This window comes from Lynx canadensis, chromosome A1 (assembly GCF_007474595.2).
Source record: "Lynx canadensis isolate LIC74 chromosome A1, mLynCan4.pri.v2, whole genome shotgun sequence".
NCBI classification, from domain to species: Eukaryota; Metazoa; Chordata; class Mammalia; order Carnivora; family Felidae; genus Lynx; species Lynx canadensis.
This window is the reverse complement of record NC_044303.2, coordinates 26,137,573-26,161,821: the sequence shown is the minus strand read 5'-3', so window position 1 is coordinate 26,161,821 and position 24,249 is coordinate 26,137,573. Positions and strand designations below refer to the sequence as shown.

At 39.7% G+C, this 24,249-nt stretch overlaps 1 protein-coding gene across 1 annotated transcript in view; it reads right to left on the bottom strand.

The window, feature by feature from the left end:
- Positions 1 to 569: 569 nt before the first annotated feature.
- Positions 570 to 24,249, bottom strand: part of TSC22D1 (TSC22 domain family member 1) — a 132,731-nt gene continuing 109,051 nt past the window's right edge. The window contains 2 exon segments of the mRNA XM_030311145.1: positions 570 to 1,948; positions 3,127 to 3,178. Coding sequence (XP_030167005.1) covers positions 1,691 to 1,948; positions 3,127 to 3,178 — 310 coding nt within the window. The 3' untranslated portion in view covers positions 570 to 1,690.

Sequence of the window (24,249 nt, the reverse complement as noted above, 5' to 3'; positions counted from 1 at the left end):
TCCCACCTCAATTCCAGTAGAGGAAACACCTGCAATTTATCCTGTCTTTTGCTTGGACATTTCCAGGAGCTGGGAACTCAATCCACGCTAGGAATGACATCCCAATCTCTGTCACAGAGATCCTAAAGTGGAAACCAGCTTAACTTCCATCTTTTGATTCTAGAGCTGTTTATTGGGATTATACACAGAGTAAGGCTCATTCCCCCCCCAGCGCTGATAAACACTTGAAAATTAAGGCTTCCACAGACTCCTAGGACTTGACGGCCACAGAACGGAGAGCTTTCTCTCTTTCAATGTCCCAGATCAGCCCTGAGAGGGTGAGACAATTTGTCCAGATGATACTGAAGAAATAAACTCTCATCTCCTTCACTATGTCTCTCCTCCCCTTCCTGGCTTGATGGAAGGCAATGTCTGTTTCCTTTCACTTCTACAGTCAAACCACAAGCACCCTGACTTTGTCCACCCTTGGCACGCCCCTTCAAGATTCTGCTAGTCAAACGGTTTTAACTTTCGGAAAAAGTTGTGGAAGTGACTGCAGTTATGTTAATACTTTCACATGAAAACACTGGTTTAGCAACATTTTATATGCTTTATTGAAAGTTGACAAGTGCAACGGTTAAATACAGTGACACCTTACAGCTGTGTAGAGAACATGCACGGAAACAAATGCATATAACTACTATACAGGTAATATGCAGAAACCCCTACTGGGCGATCCATTTCATTAGCTAGAATGGATCATTTTTCAAAGTATTCAACCAGCTCAATCAAAAGACTTCAGCGAACAGGAATTTACTTCAAGATATTCAGCAACTAGAAGATCTCAGGTTACACAAAGTGACTGACAACGCCAAATTCTTAAAATTTCTTCAGGTGTGGTTTTCTTCATGTGGCATTTTTTCTGTAGATCTCTATATAAAAGACAATCCACACCTCTTCAGACAGCCAATGAGACACCTAGATTTCAATCTGTACAACCTAAATAGTAGTTACAGTCCTCTATTGTACAAAATAGTTACACTACATACACAAATATACAATAAGCAAAACAACCTTCATGGTAAGATAGCCTAGGTCCCAGCTACCTGTCACCGTCTCAGAGTTTTGTGTCATCCACTGTTTCAGAAAGAGGCACAGTACTATCGTTTTATGGATTTTTGGTGACAGTCGTCAGTTTGTACGATGAACTATGTTTCCCCTCATCTTAGGTGAGACTATGCGTCAGTCTTTACTCTGACCTCCCTTTCAAGTTCCTCATGGGGAAAAGGAGAGAGGAAAGTCCAGTGGAGCCCCACTGCTTCCAACCCCATGGAGTACACTACGTGCAAGCAGGAGAGAACTCTTGGGAGCGGGGATGGGGAGCAGGGAAGGGATGATGGAAAGGCACACAGCTCCTCAGCATGAACGGAACCACTTCTCACATATCTGCCAAGCTGCATGAGGTCCCAGTATATCCATGCTAATTCTCTGATTAACCTTTAATTCACCCAACTAAGAAATTTCTTCAAGCCAAAAGCACATGAGTGTTTAATACTGGAAAACAGAGACAATGGCATAGGTCAGCCTCACTTCTCTTGTGCAGCGAGCAATGAAATGGGTGACTGTAGAGGTGGATGGATTCCCCCTTGTACGTCTTCTCTGGTCTGTTCAGTTCAGACAGCAGCGGCCAGTTCTGCGGGGGCATGGGAGGCTATGCGGTTGGTCCTGAGCCCTGGGACGCTGGCTGGGCCGGGGGCTGTGTGGTCCCCTGTGGCTGTGTGGTCGCAGGCGGGGAGCCAGTCTGCAGCTGGGCCTGAAACTGGGCAAGCTGCTCAGGACTGGCCAGTGTCTTCAGCAGAGTGTTTTCTTGCTCCAGCTGGGAATTTTTCTCTATTAGTTCTTTGATTTGCTCTTTAAGGACCTCCACTTCCTCTCTAACCGCATACATCAAATGGCTTTTCACCAGATCCTGAAAGGGGGGGGGGGGGGGGGAAAAAAAAAAAAAAAGGTTTAATTTAGTATTTCCCAGATTCTGAATTTCTAAAGCATTATTTTTGCATGATTCTCCGTAACCATTAGCAAATCCGGCCTTTATTTAAGCGACCCTTTGAGCAATCTACTGAATACAACCACAACTGTACAATACTTAAGTTCAATGCGTAAGGGATCAGGCTTTTAAAAAGCCTATGCTTTTTCTGCAGCCGTTAGCCAGGGATGCATACAGTGAGATCTCCTACTTGAGATGGCAAAAGGCACTGGGGTTCTGAAGGCGGGGCGGGAGCCTGGCCGCCGGGATGTCCAGGCCCACATCCCCGCAGCAACGGTAGCTGCTTCCCCGCCCCCAAGTCCCTCCTCCCACCCCCCCCCCACCACCCCCCCACCGCCTCCCTCAGCACCGGCTGCAGCCAGTTCCTACAGAGCATGTTGCCGCATTTTCCTCCCTCCACCCCCGCCCCCCCCCCTTTCGTGATTAAGCTGACATCACAGAAACCTGGGCAGAGGACGCAGCCAATGGGAGCCCGAGTTATTTATAGCTCCGAATTAAAGGTTCGGAGTTTGCCTAGCAACAGTGGGCAGAGAATCCCGTGAGAAGAGCCACAGGCGCTGCTCCAATAACAAAGAACAGCCAAGGCGGAAATAAAAAATAGGAGAAATCCAGGCACAGGCTGAGAAGACAAAACTTTTCTCGGATTCTTCTTCATTGTGCAGTAGCCTACCTCACTGGGGATCTGTCTGTGCAAGGTCTAGAGGGCCCTTGAGATCCTCATTCTGTCCCCTCTCCTTCCCTAGTAAACCTTAAGATTCCTAGTAAAGCCACATCGCTAGAGACGTGACCACGACCAAAGGACGCACAGGGCAGAGCTTCCCTAGCAATTCCCTAGTAAAAAGGGGGGCACTTCGGCAAAAGTCCCGACGTTATGTGAAACCGACTGGGGAAGAGAGAACATTTAATACCCCCAAGGCCCGGATCTCTCTCCGTAGCAGCCATGGTATGTGGCTTCATGCTGGCCGAATGGAGACAGTGCCGGCATTTCTAAATGTATGAAGAGTAACCATCATAACTATGGATGCACTGCTTCCATCCTAATCTCTCGCTTTTTGTAATGTGCCCGCATTTAGTACAAATGAGTTTTAATCAGTACATACCATAGCTTGCTCGATTTTGTTGTCAATAGCTACCACACTTGCACCAGAGGAGCTGGAAAAGAGGGGGGAGAAATCGATAAGTGGAATTTTTATAACACCCAAGACAAAAAGGATTTCCCAGTTCTGTGATGTTATTAGCATCATTTTTTGAACATTCTACAACGCTATGGAGTATATCACCCTCCAGAAAACACCAGCCACTCTCTTACTAACGAATATCCCGACATTTCCCTATTTTAGTGAGTCACAAAAGGCTAAATTACATAATGTGGTAAAAGCCTGCTCTCTGGCCAGACCTGCGAAAAGAAAGCGATTCTAAACATTTCAAAAAGCAACATCCATGTCACCGTAGTCTCTCGGCAATGGACAAAGGAATTCGCCTGGCTATCTTTCACCTGCATTATTAGAAGTATCTCACGAGAAAATTTAAAGAAACTATCCCAGCCGACATTTACCTATTGTCAAGTCTCACAGAAGCGTTTTCAGTCCCCAGCAAGGATGACAAGAAAGAAATTGAAAAATGTCTCAGTTGGTAAACTCCTAGATCCATCGCCACTGGTCTACACCATTGGGATTTCATGCAATTGCAGCCAAAAACACCCTCGCGGAAAAAAAAAAGGGAATACCAGCAGCCTTGTTTAAGCTAGATAAAAATCTTCTAGCTTTCTGCAGCCCAGGGAGAAACAGAAAACAGCAGCCCTAGTTTAAAGAAACCCAGCTTCTAGGGCTCGGCGATCCCGGGAAGATGCTGATCCCAACGCTGTGCAGAGTAGCCTCCCAGGTCTACAGCCGGGCTCCACTAAGGTTTTAGACCAGGACTCGAGCTCGGTGCAGAATATATGGAGGCAAGAGCCGCGCCGATTGGCCAGCACTGCATTGGAACCTCCCCCTTCTCCCTTCCCCGCCCTCTTCGCGCTTCCCCGGCCAACCCCCCCACCCCCACCTCCTGCCCCAGCCTCCCCATCGGATCCCGCTTTTCGGGTGGGCTGACCCAGGCCGCAGTGGACCCGCAGAGCTGAGGGGCCGCCTGAGGCCTCCACGGCCTCGGCAAGCTGCACCACTGCTTCGGCAGAAAACGTCAAGGGGTCCCTGAAAATACAATTGGGGCCCCGCACGTGCTTACGTTTAAGGGAGTCAGACCCCGTCCCAGGAGCTGCCTGTCCCTGAGGCTGCCGAACGGCGAAAGCTTCCTATTTGCAACCAGAACCGTCTGAGCTACTGGGCATGCCCAGTCCCACCGCTAAGACTTGGAGGAGCTCGAGTGTCTCGATTTCAATTATCTTGTTCTTACAGGCAGCAGTAATGGGAGGATTTTATAGGCAGTTTTATTTATAAGGATAATAATCGTACTGTAATAATACTTTTTAAGGAGGGAATGAATTTTGGAGGGAAAAAAAATCACATTTGCTTTTTGAGAAATACTACCTTTCCATGGATTTATTACTTGTAGCAACAAAACAAAAAATACTACATATTCTTTGCTAGGCATGTATCTACTGAAGCAAAAAGGAACCCATCAGATGAAATCTGGTATATCTTCCCAAAATGTCCCTAGAGCCATAAACCTTAAAATCACATCTCCCCTTCTTCCATTTACAGCTAGAAAACTCAATCCACAGGTTGAATCCTACCTCGATCTATTTTCAGTAAGTCCCTAAAGCAAGTTTTTGGAAGTGGCAATTCCTGTAAGTCTCAACCCTATGAGCCTTCTTACATCAGAAGGACTGAAATATTGTAAAGTAAGTATTTCACCCTGAAGGCCATACTGACCAAGTCATTCCCTTCTCCAAACCAAAATCAAGAGATCTGGGTGTAAAAAAGCTTAACCCTTTGCACATTTCCTCTATTAATTTAAAATACTTGCAAGAACGCACCAATTGAGGTTACAGTTTAATATACTGAAAATCTAAGGCTTTAAATTTGCCTGATATTTATAGATTTCTATAGTTTGCGATTCAATACATTTTAGAAAGCAAATTTAACCTCTACAATACTGCCCTCTAATGGCACAATCCTATAAAACCACAAACAAACTACAAATGGTAAAGACTTCTCTAATCCACAGGCCAGTTGTATCATCACAAATAATTCCAACATAAAATTTGACCGTAGAACAGATATATGTTAATATCCTACTTACACACACGCACACTGTCTTTTCTCTCTCAAGCAGGCATTCTTTCTCAAGTTAGCACCCTTTTATCCTCAGCATCCTTTAATTCAGGAAATTTTAATTGCCATCGGGGCCTTTCAGACATTCTTTTTTAAGTGGACCCAATACTGCCAGCGAGTATTTGGTTTTAGAAACGGTCTAAAGGAATTAGGAACCAAATGTGGTGAAAGTAGATGAAAAGGGCAATTCTCTTTTGGGTTAAAAACCAAAGTGTGACTAACTATAGAAAGGAGTAACATCTTCTTTATTGTAAGGATCGTAATAGTTTCCAAATTTTAAGTCTTTGATTTTGAATAACAATGTTTGTTAGCATTTTGTAATTTATAAAACTTACGAAATATCAAATTTGAGGAAGGCACCCATTGTCAATAAAAAGAAAAAGAGTAAGTGGAAAGCTTAAAAATCAGTAATTCAGAAACTAGGGATGTGGTCTCTCTGCCTGGGAGTGCTTCGCAGAATTATTATTTACTACACAATAGTTTCTATATTTTGAAAGTTAAGGTTGCCACAAACTACCTGTGTAATTAAAATCATTTACATATTTTTAACTGAACTGCACAGGACAAGTTACTAAAGAAAGTATCATCCTAAACTGTAAAAAAAAAAAGACCTTAAAAAATAAAACTATGAAAAATAAATAAATAAATAAATAAAACTCTAAGGTCATATGCAGAAATGAATTTAAAATTCCAGCTGAAATTTAAGATTACTACATTAACTGAATTTTATTTATTTACGATGTTCCTGAACACAAACAGAAAGAAACAAGCTGTTATGCTTCCCTTTCATTCAACATATCACCCACTGGATTAAGCTACAGAAGCCAGTATAAGCCATCATAGTCCGTTTAACCCATATCTCTATAGAGGGACATTACAGTCACCTCCAATACTTTGCTATTTTAAATAAAATTGCAAGAAATATTTTGTATGTACATCTTTGATCATTTGTGTATATATTTCTGGACAATTTGCCAGGGCCAAGAGAACATAAAAGCCCACCAAAATTACTAGAAACCTATTGCCTTTCATATCTTCTACACAAATGGGCTAGATTCCTTTCAAACTAGATTTTTATATGCAAACTGGAAAGACAATTTGAAAAAGAAGGCAAATTAGCTGGAGGAAAACTCCACGGAGGGGAAACCAGGGGTCAGAAATGTTTGAGGCACAGTGGCTAGAATTACTGTCAAAGATTCTTCTCTTTGTAAGACAAAACATCTAAGAGTCGGGTGCTAGTCGGAGCTCAACAAAGACTAGCTGATAGGACGGGGAAAACACTGCCTTCAGGAGAAACCCCTAAGGGCATGGGTGACAATAGCCATCTTCAGACGTGGGGCAGAGATCAGGTCTCACTCCCTGGGGAATCCGAGCCCAGGAAACGGCCTCAACATTAAAGATAGGTGTATTTGTTGTTTTCATTTTGTTTTATTTTGCCTAAAAGCCTCTTCTCTGGATTCCAATTCCATCACCTCTGCATACTGGGAGCAAGCAAGCTAGGATGGGAGAAGAGGAGCAGGGGCAGGGCCTGTGTTTTTAATTCATTCAGTAATGCGTGCTTTTCTTCCCAACTTCACCTGACTTGGCCAATATAGGTACAGGTGGACATCTGACGCTCAAACAGGATAACCTGATTCTCCCTCTGTCCAAACTCCCTGTAAATCTAAAGTGACTGCTGGGGAGGAGGCTGAAGCCTATCGCGCTATGTCTGACCAAATCTTACAGTCTGGGAACTACCAGCTCACTTACCGTCTCCTCCTTTACACTCACTGGGCGCTGAGTGGGCTTACGGGGTTTAGCAAGTAAAGAAAGCTACGGGACTTCCAACTAAAAGTGAATTGCAAATAAACAACAAATAATGTTTTAGTGCTGCATCCCACACACTGTGCGAATAATAAATCATTCCAAAGAAATCAAAACAAAATTCAGCCATATCTGAAATTTCCTTGATTTCCATAGAAAAGTTGGAAGGTAAAGAGGAGAAAATCTTCCAAAAAGTAGAATAAAGGAGATGGAATTGAGAGAGAAAAGATAAGAAACCAAAAGGATAAATCTAGGAGGTCCAACATCAGAAATCAGATGATTCCAAAAACACAGACCAAAGAAATAATTTAAGAATTTTTCCTCAGCTGAAGGGCACAAGTTCTCCAGACTAAACAAGATGACCAAATGGCCACCACAATAAATGAAAAAAAGTCCTACACCAAAGCACAACACATGAAAGTAAAGGTCACTTGGGACAGGGAAAATCCGAAAAGCTTCCAAATAGAAAAAACAAGTTCTAAACACAGGAACAAAGATCAGAATGGTTTTTGCTGGCTATCAGGAAACAATGGAGAAAATTCTGAGAGAAAAAATTCTCACTTGGCCAAATTATCATGTAAGCGTAAAGGTAGAACAAAAGCATTTTCAGACATTTCAGACACCAAAATGGAGGAAAAGGTTAACATTTTTAAAAAATAAGGACTACCGTATATTTCAAAAGGAAAAAAAAAGAAAAGAAAAATGTTTCAATAGGAAACATGAACCAGGGGCTCAAACACTGGAGAGAAGGGAAGGAATGAACAGGGTGATCGGGAAGGAAAGCTCAAGACGACAGCTACTGAGCAAGCGTGAGCAGCATCTGATCTGTAAGGTGCAGAAAGATGGGAGCCTCTGGGAGGAAGAGCTCTGTGGCTGGGAATTCACAGAGAGATGATCCAATTCGGCTGAACATTTGCAAGGGGAGCAGAGCTACAGACAGGTGTAAGACAGATCTAATGGAACCATTGGATAAGTTTGAAGACAATCTTACAGAAAATAAAAGAAAAAACTAGTAGGTTTATCAATAAAATTTACACAACTAAATTAATTTTGAAAAACTGTTATCAGTTTAACTTTAAAAACTTAATTGTATGAGGAAGGTGGTGGGAAGAAAAACTGAGCCCTTAGGAATGGTTTAAAACTGCTAAATCTGAATCGATAGCTTGATTATAAAATATATAAAAGTGAAAAAGCAAGAAATAACAGTATAAATATATCACATAGACATGAGTAGGTAAATATGAGAAAAGATAAAAATTAAAAGTGGCTGCCCATGCGGAATAGATGGGGGGGACTGAAAAAAAGGATATATTTTTTCTATTCACTCTGTGTGATCTTTAGGGATGCACAGGTCTTTTCCTAAAGGAAAAGGAAGAAAATGGGATCTGCAGAGGGTTCCTATGCTCCCAGGCTTCAGCGAAGTGCTTATCAGCACAACCATGTGAGGAAACTACCCACGATGGGAAAGAGCCACCCAAGTGGAGGAGGCAAAAACAAACGAGTTTTGGAAATAATACAGGGTCAGGAATTGTTGGTGTTACTACCAGCCAGAGATCAAAACAAAAAACAAAACAAAATCCTTATAAACATGGGGCACCAGCTATTTAGATATTCAGAAGGATACTGCTAAAGTAGATGGGAAAAATTAGTTCTAAACTAAAGGGTGTTTTGGTCTTGTGCAAAGCAGTTTTAAAGAAAGCCTTGAAGATCAGACTGTTTCCAAGTAACTTAATTTTGTCCCAAAACAAAGCTCTAGGATATTAAATAAACACTTAGCATCCAATAATTCACAGTGTCTGGCATCCAATGAAAAGTACCAGGCATATAAATGCAGGGAAATATAACGCATAACAAGGAAGAAAATCAATCAAAATGACCCAGATATGACAAAGATGATATAATTTGTAGACAAGGATATTAAAACAATTATTATAACCATACTTTATATGTTCAAGAAGGTAGAGGGAAAATTAGCATATTAAGTAGAGGTATGGAAGTTATAGAGAAATACATTTCTGAAAATGAAAAATATAATGTTTGAGAAAAAAAATACACTGCATGGGATTCACAGTAAATTAGAAAGAGTGGAAGAAATATTAGTGATACATTTGCAATAGAAACTATCCAAAATAGGGGCGCCTGGGTGACTCAGTCGGTTAAGTGTCAGCTCTTGATTTCGTTCAGGCCATGATCTCTTGGTATTTGTGAGATAGTGTGGAGCCTGCTTGGGATTATCTTTCTCCTTCTCTCGCTTCCCCCCACCCGCTGCTCATGCTCACACTCCCTCTCTCTCTCTCACAAAAAAAACATACATTGTTTTGTTTTTTGTTTTTTGTTTTTTTTTTTAAAGAAACTAAAGTAAAACACAGGGAGGGGGAAAAACTGAAAAAAAAAAGAATAGAACAAAAAAAAAAAAAGAAAAAAGCGTCATTGCACTGTGGGGCAATTTCAAGCAACCAAATGTATCTTCAGTAAAGTCTCTAAAGAAGAGAAAAGGGAGAGAGGAAAAATATTTGAAGAAATAATGGCAATTTGCCCCAAATCTTATTAAACAATAAATCCGCAGATCCAAGAAACTAAGCCTCAAGCAAGAGAATCGTGAAGAACACTACAATAAAGGTGTGTCATATTCAGATGGCTTAAAACCAGTGAAAATGAGAAAATTTAAGAGCAGCCCAAGAAAAGAAAGAGATTATACACAAAGCAACAAAGATAATGTAGCCGACTTCAGGTTGGAAACAACACTAGACAGAAGGCAGTGCAGCAATATCTTTAAAGTGCTAAAAGAAAAAATTTAAAAACATGTCAACCTACAATTCTATGCCCAGTGAAAATATCTGTCAAAAATGAAGGTGAAATTCATTCTTTTTTCACACATACAAATGCTGGGAGTATTCATCACGGGCACACCCTACACTGTAAGAAATTCTAGAGCAAGTTCTTCTGACAGAAGGAAAATGATACCAGCTTGCAATCTAAATCTACAGAAAACAATGAAGAGCATCAGAAATGGTAACTAGGTGGTTAAATACAAAAAAAAAAAAAAAAAAATGTTCCCTAACAATTTCTTCTAAGAGATAAATAAATGTTTACTGTTGACAGACTCATAGATACAAGAAACAAACTGTTGGTTACCAGAAAGAGGAGAAATTGGGGGTGGGGGCAGGTCAAAATAGATGAAGGGGATTAAGAGGTAGGCAGTTGCAGTTAGAAAATAAGTCTTGGGGTTGTAAGGTGCAGCATAGGGAATATAGTCACAACATTGTAGTAACTTTGTGTGGTGACAGATGGTAACTAGACTTATCACTGAGATCATTTCACAAGGTATAAAAATATCAAATCACTATGCTGTACACCTGAAACAAATAGGATTTCGAATGTCACATACTTCAATTAAAAAATTAAAATTGAGGGTGCCTGAGTGGCTCAGTCAGTAGAGCGTCCAACTTGGGTTCAGGTCATGATGGCACAGTTCCTGACTTTGGTCCCGCATTGGGCTCGCTGCTGTCGGCCCAGAGCCCGCTTCCTATCCTCTGTCCCCCTTTCTCTCTGCCCCTCCCCCGCTCAGGCTCGTGCTGTGTCTCTCTCTGTCTCTCAAAAATAAACATTAAAAAAATTAAAATTGAAAAAATATGACTAAATGTTTAAGGCAGAAATAAGAACAGTGTATTGGGAGGCGGGTGGCCAACAACATATGTAGAAGTAAAATGTAAGACAAAAATAGTACGCAGGCCAGGAGGAGAGAAGCAGCGTACTGCATTAGGTTCTTACGTTACTTGAAAATACACTATTATGAGATACATACTAAGAACTCTAAAATAACAACTGAAATTACAATATAAAGAGTCATAGCTAATGAGCCAATAAAGGCGATGAAGTGGAATCATAAGAAAATATACAATCTAAAAGAAGATAGAATAAGAAGAAAAGGGGAATAAAGAACGGAATAAAAACCAATTACCAAGATAGTAGACTTATACCAACTATAGCAATAATCACATTAAATGTAAATGGTCCCAATTAAACACCTTAATTAAATGGTAGAGGTGGTCGGGGTGCCTGGGTAGCTCAGGGGGTTAAACATCCAGCTTCAGCTCAGGTCATGATCTCTAGGTTCATGAGTTCCAGCCCTACCTCGGGCTCTGTGCTGACAGCTCGCAGCCTGGAGCTTGCTTTGGATTCTGTGATTCCCTCTCTCTCTGTCCCTCCCCTGCTCACACTCTGTCTCTCTCTCTCAAAAATAAACAAACATTAAAAAATCAAATAAAAAAAAAAAAGGTAGAGGTTGTCAGATTGAATTTTTTTTTTTTTTTAAAGGCAAGATGGGGCGCCTGGGTGGCTCAGTGGGTTAAGAATTAGACGTCAGCTCAGGTCATGATCTCATGGTTCCTGAGGTATCCGGCTCTCAGAGCCCTCTCCGTCAGCACAGAGCCCGCTTGGGATCCTGTCTCCTTCTCTCTCTGCCCCTCTCCCTCTAGCTCTCTCTCAAAACTAAATCAACTTTAAAAAAAAAAAAAAAAAGGCAAGACAAAACTATACGCTGCCTGTAAGAAACATATTTTAAGTATAAATGCACAAATAGGTAAAATAAGAGGATGAAAGGTGATATTGTATGTTAACAATAATCAGAAGAATGCTGAAGGCTATATTATTCAAAGTACACTGAAGAGCAAAGATCATTTCATAATGAATAAAGGGCCAATTCATCAAGAGGTCATAAAAATCTTAAATGTTCACACAGTGACAGCAAAGCTTTAAAATACACGAAGCAAAAATTGATAGAATTGCATGAAGATATAGAAAAATCCACAATTAAAGTTGGAGTTTTCAATAACCTCTCAATAATTGGAAAAAAACATAAGCAGAAAATAAGTAAAGATATAGAACGCTTAAATAACACTGCCAACCACTTGACCTAATTTATTTTTGTAGAACAGTCCACCCAATAACAAGAGAATACACATGCTCTTCAAGCACACATGGATTTTTTTCCAAGATAGAGTATATTCTGAGCCATAAATCAAGTTTTAATTAATTTAAAAGGATTCACATTATACCATGTAAATTCTCTGAGCACAGTGTTATTAAAATAGAAATCAACTACAGAAAATTATCTGGAAAACCTCCAAATATTTGGAAATACAACAACACATATCTAACTCATGGGTCAAATAAGTAATCAAAAGAGAAATTAGGAAATATTTTGAACTGAATGACAAAAACATGGCATATCAAATTTATTTCAATAAATTTAACAACTTAGATGAAATGGCCAAATTCCTAGAAAGATACTATCAAAACTCACTTGAGGAAGAACAGGTAACATAAATAGCTCTGTGTCTATTTTAAAAATTAACTTGTAGTTCAAAATCTTCCTACACAAAAAACCCTTAAGCACAGATAGATTCACTGGTGAATCCTACTAAACATTTGAGGAAGAAATAATACCCATTCTACACAAACTCTTCCAGAAAATTGAAGAGGAGAAAACACTTCCCAGCCTATTCTAGGAGACCAGCATTTCCCTAATAGTAAAACCAGATAAAGACATCATAAAAATCTAAACACATAAAAGGAAAACCACAGACCAATAAACATAGATGTAAAAATTCTTAACAAAATTTTAGCAGAATGAATCCAACTAGACATACAAAGGATAATAAATACATCTTAACCAAATGGCATTTATCCTAATAATGTAAGGTAAACATGTGAAAATCAGTCAATGTGATTCACCCTATCAATAGACTAAAGAAAAACCATAGGATCATCTCAATAGATGCAGAAAGAACAACTGACAAAATTCAATATCCATTCATGATTAAAAAAAAAAAAAAAACTTTTAACAGAATAGGAATTGAAGAGATTTTCCTCAACCTGATAAAGGACGTCTATCTATAAAACACACTCAGCTTACATCATACTTAATGGTAAAACAATAAACACTTTTCCCTAAGATTGGAAACAAGGCATGTCCACTCTCATCACTCCTATTCAATCTGATACTGAAAGTAACAGTCAGGCAATAAGGTAAAAATTAATATATAAATAGCATCCAAATTGGAAAGAAGAAAGACTATCTGTATTCACATGACTATGTACAAAATCCCAAAGAATCCAAAATTAAGTTACTAGAACTAACAAGAAGCATGTTTAACAGGGTCACAGAATATAAGTTCAATATAGAAAAATCAATTATATTTCTATATATTAGCATGAACAAGTAAAACTTAAATTTTACAAAGTTCCATTTACAATAACATAAAAAACAAATGAAATAGGTATAAACCCAACCAAATATATACAAGATCTTTACGCTGAAAAACTACAAAACACTGATAAAAGAGAACCAAATAATAAGGTTAGATATACCATGTTCATGGATTGAAAGAGTCAATTATTATGTTAATCCCTCCTCCCCTTAACTAATGTATAGATTCAGTGTGATCCTAATCAAAATTCCATCAAGACCTTTTGTGGAAAATGACAAAGCGATTCTAAAATGTACACGTAAATGCAAAGGAATTGGAATAACCAAAACAATTTTAGAAGAACAAAGCTGAAAGACTGCACTACCTTATCTCAAAACTTTCTGTGAAGCTACTCAAATTAAGATGGCATGGTATTGGTGAAAGAACAGAGGTACAAAGCAATAGAACAGAACAGAGAGGTCAGAAATAGAGCCACACATATGTAGCAAATTGATTTTCAACAAAGATGTAAAGGTGATTCAACACAGAAAGACAATCTTTTCAACAAGTAACGCTAAAACAACTACATAGCCATATACAAAATAAAAACATAGCAAAAAAAACCCCAACTTGATCCATTTCTCCCACCAAATGAAACATTAACTTAAAATGGACCATAGACCTAAATGTAAAATCCAAAAATTTCTGTAAAAAAAAAAAAAAAAAAATAGGAGAAATCTTTGGAACCCTGAATTAGGTAAAGATTTCTTAGATAGAACACCAAAAATACACTCCATGAAAGAAAAAAGAAAACAAACAAACAATAAACTGGACTTAAAAAGCTCCAGGCTCTGAGCTGTTCACACAGAGCCCCACACAGGGCTCTAACTCACAAACCGTGAGATCATGACCTGAGCCAAAGTCAGATCTTAACCGACTGAGCCACCCAGGTGCCCCAACAATAAGCTGGACTTTATCAAAATGAAGAATTTGTTTTTTGAAAGACACTGCTGTAAGAATGAAAAGAGAAACTACAGACTGGAATTAAATATCGCAAGTCACATACGTAATAAAAGATCTATATCTAGAATATGTAAAGAACTCGCAAAACAAGAGAACCTAATTTTAAAAAAAGGCAAAAGATACTTCATCAAAGAAGATATATGAATAGTAAATAAGCACATGGGAAAAATACTAAACATCATTAATCATTACAGAAACGCAATTTCAAACCATAATGAGACACTACTGCACACCTATTAGAATGGCTAAAATTAAAAAAAAAAAAAATTAAACCTAAAAATACCAACTGTTGATGAGACAGCAGAACAACCGGAATGCTCATATATTGGTGGCAGGAATGCCAAATGTTACAACCATTATGCAAAAACAGTTTAGCAGTTACTTATTAAGCCACACACTTTCCATAAAATCCAATAATCCCAACCCAAGTTATTAAGTGAAAGGAAAACTTATGTTCTCACAAAAATCTGCAAGTGAACGTTTTGAGTGGTTTTATCATAATCCCTCAAAATTGGAAGCAACCCAGAGGTGCCATCTCTTGGGTTGGGCTCAGGTCATGATCCCAGGGTCATGGGATCAAAACCCCATTTTAGATTCTCTCTTCCACAAGTGCTCTTTCTCTCTGCCCCACCCCATCCTGCTCCCCCCTCCCTCTCTCTCTCAAATTAAAAAAAAAAAAAAAAATATATATATATATATATATATATATGAAGCAATCCAAATTTCAATCAGTTACTTATACAAACCATGGTATACCTTATATAAGGAAATACTACTCCGCGGTGAAATGAACTGGACTACTGATTCACCTCACAAATGAATCTCAAATACATTACAGTAAGTGAGAGAAGCCAGGCTGAAAAGGCTGCTAAACATATGATTCCATTTAGACGCATTCTAGCAAAGGCAAAACTATAGGGACAGAAAACAGAAGTTGTCAGAGCTTTGGGGTAAAAGAGGGGGAGGTTTTGTGGGTAACAGAACTGTTTCTTGATGGTGGTATGCCCACTGTTTGTATTTGTCCAAACTTCTAGAACTATATACTAAAAGGGCAAACTTTACTATATATAAACTATCCTTAGAAAATGAAAGAAAAGTGACTGCCTCCTAGTAGCACACTGGGAAGAATGAAAAAAAAACCAACAACTGCTTATACACACACACACACACACACACACACACACACACACACACACAGAGACGTATTTTTTTTTTATGGTGGTAAAAAATATATAAAGTTTACCAATGTAACCATTTTTAAGTGCGCAGCTCAGTAGCACTGGGTGTAGTCACGCCATTGTGAAGCAGAACTCTTTCATCCAGCACATCTAGAACTATACCCACTAAACAACTCCTCTTTGACCCTTTCCCTCCAAGCCCAGTAGCCACCATTCTACTTTGTTTCTATGAATTTGACTATTTTAGACACCTGTACATGTATTATTTTGATTAAAAGTATTTTAAAGTAAAAGCAAAGAAAAAAGCTATTAAAAAAGATATAATCCAAGGACTTGAACACTTTCATTGAAGAGACCTAAAATGCCGATTTTATAACTAATTTCTCCATAATCGTTTCAAATGTATTTCTTGGTTTGAATTTTAAACTGTACTTTTGCCTTGTTCTTAAAGCTGTCAAGTTTGTTGGTGATTAATCTCTAAGAGAACTAATTTAAGTACATTGATACTACAGAGTTCCTAAATCCCACAGAGTCAAGATACCATACAGTTTTACAATCCCATAGTGTTAAAAGATTTTTTTAAAAATGCTTGATAAAAAAAAAAAATACTTGCTTTAAAGTGTGAGAACTTCAAAAATCATAAAATGCTAATAAATTTAAATATAATCTTTTATGTGTTTATACACATATAAGGCTTTCTATAAATACATTTTTCTGTGTATTTTCGCTCTAAGCATTTATGATTGCTTTCAAATTATTGTTACAATTCTAGAAACAATTTCCAGTCTCCCATGCACATACCTCTGTTTCTTTGCCTTACTTAACATAACTACTAATTCCAAAAGAATGCCCATATCCTAAAAAGACTCAGTGTCTTTAAGCAACAGGACTTAAATGGTTAGCATTCTTTTTTATTTTTTATCTCTCTGAAAATAAGGTCTGCAAAGCCAAATTTCTTCCTAAATTATCACTTTTCTTAATCTGGAAGATTCTGAACACCAGGAGCCAGAGACAAAAAAGGGCATCTCAGATTTAGAAGCCAGATGATATACTCTATATAAAACATCTGAAGAAATACAAAGTTGTCCTGATTATGATTTTCTATTTCAAGAATCTCATGCAAGTCTCCTATCAAAAATGAATGAATACCATTTCTATTTTACTTTTGCACAGTTATGGAAAATAAATACTTCAAACTCTTCTTTTAACTTTTTAAAAATAACTAATTACTTTAAGCTACATTTTCATGTTAAATTCCAGGAGATGTCAACAATGATAAGCAGTATAGAAAGAAGAACCAGTAGGAAGTGGATTAACCATTATTCTATGCACGCAGAAACACTTAGGGCCATTAGAGTCAGTCCTCTGGTGAGCCTAAAACAATCAGAGCTCAACTGGACAGTTTTATTTACAAAGGTGAACGTAAATTCAAGGGTATTAACACAGCTACTGAATTTCTAATGTACCACAGTCTTCAGTAAGCATTAACAAATTGGAAAGGTAACTCTGTACGCTGGGGACACAGTGAGTGTTTAATAAGTACCTTCTGCTCTGATCAAAGGACACATTTCCATATTATGGTCTCTCTGGACTCTAGCCCCGGGACTTCAAAGGGCCTGAGGGTTTCTTTAATTGATCTATTCAGAATTCTACGGTTGAAATGGACCTTAGACATCTCATAGTTCTAAGTTCCTTGTTCTGTAGGTTTCGAAATGAAAGCTGAAAAGACATTGTGGGTTTTGCCCAGGGTTTATCTACTTAATTGTAGGATGAGGCATAGAACCAACTTTTGATTCAACAATTCTTTTCTAGACAGGCAGACCAGGAATTCTAGATGGATATATACTTTTATATACATGTCTATTTATGTATATATTATATATATTTATATCTATACACACTATATACAACTATACACAACTATACGCGACTTGTTTCCAACTACTGTAAAAGAAGTGGCCACTATAGTACATCTTACCTAAGATACAAACTAGAGTCAAGAAATTGTCTATGCATTAGTTCTTCAGGCATTCCTTCCTTCATGTATTCATATTTGTCCAATACTAAGCACCCATAAGAGGCCAGGAACTTTGGGCCTGGCACTAAAATTACCAGGATGAATAGGTCACGGTCCCTGCTGTCAGTGACCAGGGGGTAGTTGGCGGTGGGAAGATACCCGGGTTTATAAAGAGAATGGGGGTTGGCAGAGAGGAGCCAGAGGGTGTTTCAGAGAGCAGAAGACTCTGCCTCTGGGCCTTGAAACGCGAGTAGGAGTCGTGCAGTCAGACCACAAGGTACAAAGAAAATGAGAACGCTCCGAAAAGGGAATGGTCAGGCAAAACCAGGGTGATAAAGCAGCAGGCCGAGCGGAACACCTATGGGTAGCTGAGTGTGGTGAGGGAGTAGGAAGCTGGGAGGTAGTGGTGGGAAGTGTAGAGGGAAGCAGAGAGGAAAGTTGAAGACAGCTTGGGGAGCCTCACAGGCCACCAGGTGGAGACTGGTCTTCAGTCCAAGGGCATGGGGTCCACACAAGAGGATTTTCAGCAGGCAAGTGATACATTGGGATGTGGGTTTCAGCAAGACACCACCCGCGCCCCCACCCCCTGCCCGCCCCAGACCACAGTGTACAAGACGAAAGGAGATGGGACTTGCAGTGAAAGAATAGGAATCATAAGGGCCAAACCCACAAGGGCAGGTAGAGAGAAGAGGGTATGAATGCAAAAGATATTTGGGAGATGGAACAGAAGGACTGGCATACAGGAGGTAAGGGAGGTGGGAGGGCTCCCAGGCTTCTGGACTATGTGAATGGGTGAAAGGTAATAACATTCACCAGGATGACACAGTGGTTAGACGGCAAGTTCTGGAAAATGACATTGATGGGACATCCCAGGCAGTGGAAAATATGGCTTTGGAATTTCAGTAAGATCTGGCTTGAGTAAATATTTGGAAGTTGTTGGGGGGGCAGTGAGGAGCTGTGGGAGTGGATGAGATTACTTCAGGAATGGATATGGCTAAGAGGGCGGGGCCGAGAGGCCACACACTGTTGGGGCAGCCATTTGATATGGCAGACACCTGGGTTTTCTGTGGGCCTCATGGATACCACAGAAGACAGCGAGGCTGGAGCCATTTGGCAAGACCTTGTCCAGGAAGGGCATCCTGTTGGATGAAGAGACCAGGAAGCAAGAAGGTGAAGGTAGTTTGGCTGTGGAGGGAGCTGGGAATGAAGAGATCAGGTCAGCTCTCCAATGAGAACCACCAAACACATCTCATGAGAGAGCGTGCGTGTGAACGGCTGCCTCATAGGTAGAGCCAGAGAGACAGAAAAGCAGCTGCAACCAACATAGAAGGGGCCCGGCAGCAGCTGATACACAGCCTTCTGCCTCTCTTGAGCTCCCTAACCCCCAAAGCTGGTGCACTACTTACTGAGAAGAGGAAGGGAAGGATGCGAGAGCCAAACACTACCCCCCGAAAAAGGTGCCAGGACCCAAACTAAGCCTTTTAGGGGTGGGAGGTGGACCGAGAAGAGAACGTTGATTCTAACATCAGAGTCAAGTTTCCAAATGTGAAGAGCTAGGTTTTAGAAAACTGTGTTTAAATAACCAACATGTACCGAGTGCTGATAAGGAAGCCTGGCACCAGTGTGAAAGGGAGATTCAACAAGACACAATGAGTAGCAGTTATTTGAAGAAATAAAACTAAATCGTTACATGTTTACTCTCCCCAGTGGGTTAAGACACTTGAGTAAAGAGTTAACAGAGGGAGTTCCAGAAGATCACAGTGTAAAGCCACCAGTTGGAGAGCAAGTGGCAGATGAAGCCAGTCTCCGAAGGGACTGGCAAGAACTAGGTGAGACACTTGGGAGCACTCTTACCTGTGGAGCCTCTGGGGGTCACCACATGTCCACAGCAAGCCCACAGATCACAAACACAATAGCCATTAAGGCTGACCAAGGAGAGCACTGCAAGGTCTGAGGTAAGGACACCTGTCTTCTCCCTCTCCTGTCATCCCAGCCCCACACCAGGGGAGCTCGCTCAGGGAAGGGGGAAGGGGCAGACAGATATGGGAACAGACCAGCCCCCTACCCCCATCTCCATTCCAAACTGCTAGAGACTCAAGCTTATTAGCCTGACTTGGCAGAAGTGGACAGCTTTGAAGCAAGTAGGATAGAGAGTCACTGAATAATAGAACTAAGTCTTAAGAACCAAAAGTTACTTAACCAGTAAGTTAGAAAAGTAACATTAGTTATAAAACCAAAGTGAGATACTGTGAAGCGGCCCCACTAAACGGCAAAAAGGAGGGGCTTGCCAAGGGGAAAGTTGGTACAATTATTAGAAAGATAAAATTGTTGCATAATCATACCCTGGGAAGCTGAGACTTCTCAATCAACTGGTTATAATATACATTTTATGTATAATATGTATAATATACATATAATATACATTTTCTTATTTGAGCCTCACAACTACTCTGCGGTGGTGGGTACCCTTATTCTCTTCATTTAAAGGAAAAGCAAAAACACTGAGGCTTAGGGTGGCCTAACAACGTGCCCAAGGTAACACCACGCTTAAACAGACAGGCTCCAAACTCCAGTCAGCGGATGCTGCTGTATATAGAACATGACTCCACTACCAAATGGAACCAAAAGGTGGGCAGTTCCTAGACACCCCAGAACTGCATGGTTCATGCAGTAAAAACACCTGTCCTGAAAGCAGTAAAGGTTCCTTATAGTCATTATGGTTAGACACTATAGGATAATTTATACCTTAAATATACCGATTTATCAGACTATTACACTCGTGTTTCTAATAAAAAGAAATAGTGTTAATTGAATATGCTTTAATTTGAACAGCTTGTAATTGTTTTGAAGGCGAAGTTAAAACACAAAGCAATTCTTCTAGGTCAGTCTCATGTAGAAAATGAAATCCTTAATCCCATTACACAAATACTACAAATATTTTTAAAATTCAGTGATATTATTTCGAATGAAACAAGAATGCTTTGCAAAAGTCATGAAAATGGTGTCAGTGACAAAGCATAATTCCTATCTACCCCAAGTTAGGATAATTCTGCACAAATTCCATAAAACTAAATATTTCAAATAGACACTGGGAGTACAAGCAGGGTTAATTAAAAACAAGTTTGCCTTTAATAAATGGAGGGGGGCACCAACTAAGTTAACATTAAGGGATTTTTAAAAATCAACTCTCTAATCAGGATAAGTAGGTTAAATGAGTAATTAACCTGTTTCAACACTTTATTTACTTATATTTTTGGAAGGAAGGAGGGCAGAGAGAGAGGGAGAGAAAATCTCAAGCAGGCTCCACATTCAGCACAGAGCCTGACATGGGGCTCGATCCCACGACCCTGGGATCATGACCTGAGCCGAAATCAAGAGTCGGACACTCAACCAACTGAGCCACCCAGGCGCCCCACAAGGCTTTACTATGCTTGGAACAGAAAAGATTTCTTAAAATGAAGTATTAAAAGCATATAAAATACATAACATTTGTGAAGTGTAACAGTAGAACAGATACCCACAAACCCAGCACCAAACTAAGATGATGACCAACACCACTGAAATCCCTGTGTGCTTCCACTCCCCTAGCCTTAAAGTGTTCAAAGTGTCATCCCCATTTAGTTACTCTGGTTATTGTCTGCATCTCTGCACTAGAAGGCTGGAGAAGGCAGGGGACTTACTGTTTTATTTACCAGTGTGTCCCAAGCACCTAGGTCACAACCTAGTCCACGGTGCATGTTCAATATGGTGTTACTGAATGAAGGAAAATGAACAGTAATAATAATCATAATGATAATAAGAGCAGCGAACACTTAATCACACTTATGACCTGTCAGTCTCTATTTCAAACCCATTACATGTAAACTCATTTGATCTCAACAGCTCTCTCATCAAGGAACAATTACCATTCTCATTTACACAATGAGGAAACTGAGGCGAAAAGGAGTTGTGTGATTGAGTTACTTGATTGAGGCCAGACTCATCACCACTAAGAAAAGCAAAAAAAAAAAAAAAAAAAAAAAAAAAAATTCTGCAATATTAACATAACAGATACCATCACGTTTTTATAATCTTCAGAATCTTGAAAAACTGGTTTTCACTGGAATATGGAAATAGTTGAAAAAGTGAAGAAAATCCAACAAATCTATATTGAGCACCTGTTCTGGGCCAGGCGCTGGGGATTTAGCAGTGAACAAAATCCCCGCCCTCATGGAACCTACATTCAGATGGGGTTAAAAAAGTAACATGAGAAGCAACTGCACAGCCTGTGGGTTAGTGATGGTGCCCAGGAGACAAACTGCAGAGTGGAAGCAGGGATATGCACTATCACAGGGTAAAACCTGACAAAGTTGTCAAGGAAGGCCTCCCTGAGGAAGTGTATTTTGAGTAAAGACCAGAAAGAAATGAAGGAATTAGACATGGAACAGCTTTTCAAATGGAGAGGACAGTAAGAGAAATGCTCGTCTGATATTCAAGAGTCCCAACAAGGTCAAGCTATCGTGGAGCATCACAGGAACATGCAGTAAGCGATATATGATGCAGGAGATCACCTGTGCTTTGGTATCTTGTCCTCTGTGGGTGGAGAAGATTTACTAAGATCAGAATTACAATACACAGTGCATTTAAGAGGAGCTATGGTGCATTTAATAGCAATGCAGTAATAGGTATTACATACCATTTTGTAGCCCTCTAAACTAGTTTCTTCAAGGATTACTTTGGAGCACTTTTCACTTTCCAATAAAAACTCAATCTTTTTCTGTCTGAACGTATAAACAAATGATAGAATCATCTCCCTACAAAGTTCAAGTACTAGATAGGCAATGATAGCTCTTTTCTGAGTCTTGGTTTGGATCGTTTCATGAAACCATGAGAATCTTGCAGAGAAATTACTTTCTTCTACAACAAAACTGTTGAAAAGTGAGTTAATATGGGAGATGAAACACACTTCTTTCTTCTCGGTTTCTACCTACAAACCACTAAAGAAACATACAAGGGTAGAAGAAATAGGACAGCTGTCAATTTCAACAGTTTGGAGGACTGGAAAACAGATGGCGATTCATCCAGCAGGAACTTAAGCAAAGCATTAATAAAGTCCAGAAGATAGCTGATATGCATTAAAGAGCCCAATACTTGTAAACCACATGCTTCTCAAAGTGCACCATGCAAGTGGGAAGAGAGTCTGCAGGAAACATGGACCTTATCCCACCCTAGTCTTACACAGCTGAACAACAAGCAAGGGCTGACTCAGAAGAAAAGGAACCTGGAGAAAACAGAGGGAGTGTAGGGAAACGAGGAAACTTTAAAGATCTAAAAGACATGGACATAATGATAGCAGAAAGACAACAACAGAACGCCAAAAAGAACTCCTGGAAACCGGAAAATAGGTATTATGAGAGCACAAGTGAAAATTCACTAGAATAGACAGAAAGCAAAGTTGAATATCTCAGAACTAAAACAAAATACCAAAATAGGGAAGTAAACAAAGAACAGCAGCTTAGAAGGGCTAATATCTGAACAATAGGAGTTTCAGAAACAGAACAGAGACTATGGAGGGGAGCGAAGTATCATAAAATAGTTCAAGAAGATAACCTAGAACTACAGATCACGCTTTTTCTTTTTCTTTCTTTCTTTTTCTTTTTTTAAAATTTAATTAAAAGAGCCTAGTGGTGCCTGGGTGGCTCAGTCAGTTAAGCGTCCAACGCTTGATTTCACCTCAGGTTATGATCCCACAGTTCGTTCGTGGGGTCGAGCTCCCAAGTTGCACTCACAGCACGAAGCCTGGTTGGGATTCTCTCCATCTCTCTGCATGTCCCCCTCTTGCACTCGCACGTGCTCTCTCATTCTCAAAATAAATAAATAAACTTTAAAAAAAAATACCAAAAGACAAAAAAAGAGCCTATCAAATACAAGCTGTTCTGCTTTAAAACTTGTTTGGAAAACACAAATTTATTCCAAAACAATTTATATATGTTAGAGAACAACTTGAGTATAGTGCACACTTCATGTTTTGCTTATGTTTACATCTTTGAGAAATACTAAGTGAAAGCAGGAAACTGCACCAGCTGAATGAACCAAGCCACCTAGAGAGACACAAACACACACATATCTCAAACATAAACCATGTATGTCAGGCCACCACATTTGTTGTGCTACAAAGATTACGTTTTGCTATTCTTTTGCAAATGTTAATTTTTCTATACAGAAAAGCACGCATTCAACATCCCAAACATGTCTAATCACCCAGATTCAAAAACACCAAGCAGTGCACACAAAAGAGGAGCTTTTAAGTATCGAGGAAAAGGTGGAAAGAGGGCGTTTTGAGACAAAGGAGAGAACATGTAATTTCTCCAGATCAAGAGGCATAAAAGAACCCACACTGTGGACCACCAAAGATAACCCACCCTGAGCCACCAAAGATAACCCAGGAAAATAACAGAAACTTCTATGGCTACAGCAACCTCAAGTGAAGAACCTTCACTTCTAGTGAAGTCAGCAGGAGCAAGCCCTAAAGAAACAGAAGAAACGGGAAGATTGTTGAGCAGACAGACCGAAGAGCAAATGGAAACAAACCAACGGGAACAACCTTCCTCCCAAAGAGACAGCACTATCTGTATACAAAGACCTTACATGGAAATCTGCAAATCCTTCAGAAGCTGCTTCTCTTAGTGCCAGTAGTGGCTGGCCTGGGAGTTTCAAACATCTCTATAATTTCCAAAGAGTAGCTGTCGGGAGAGGCAGA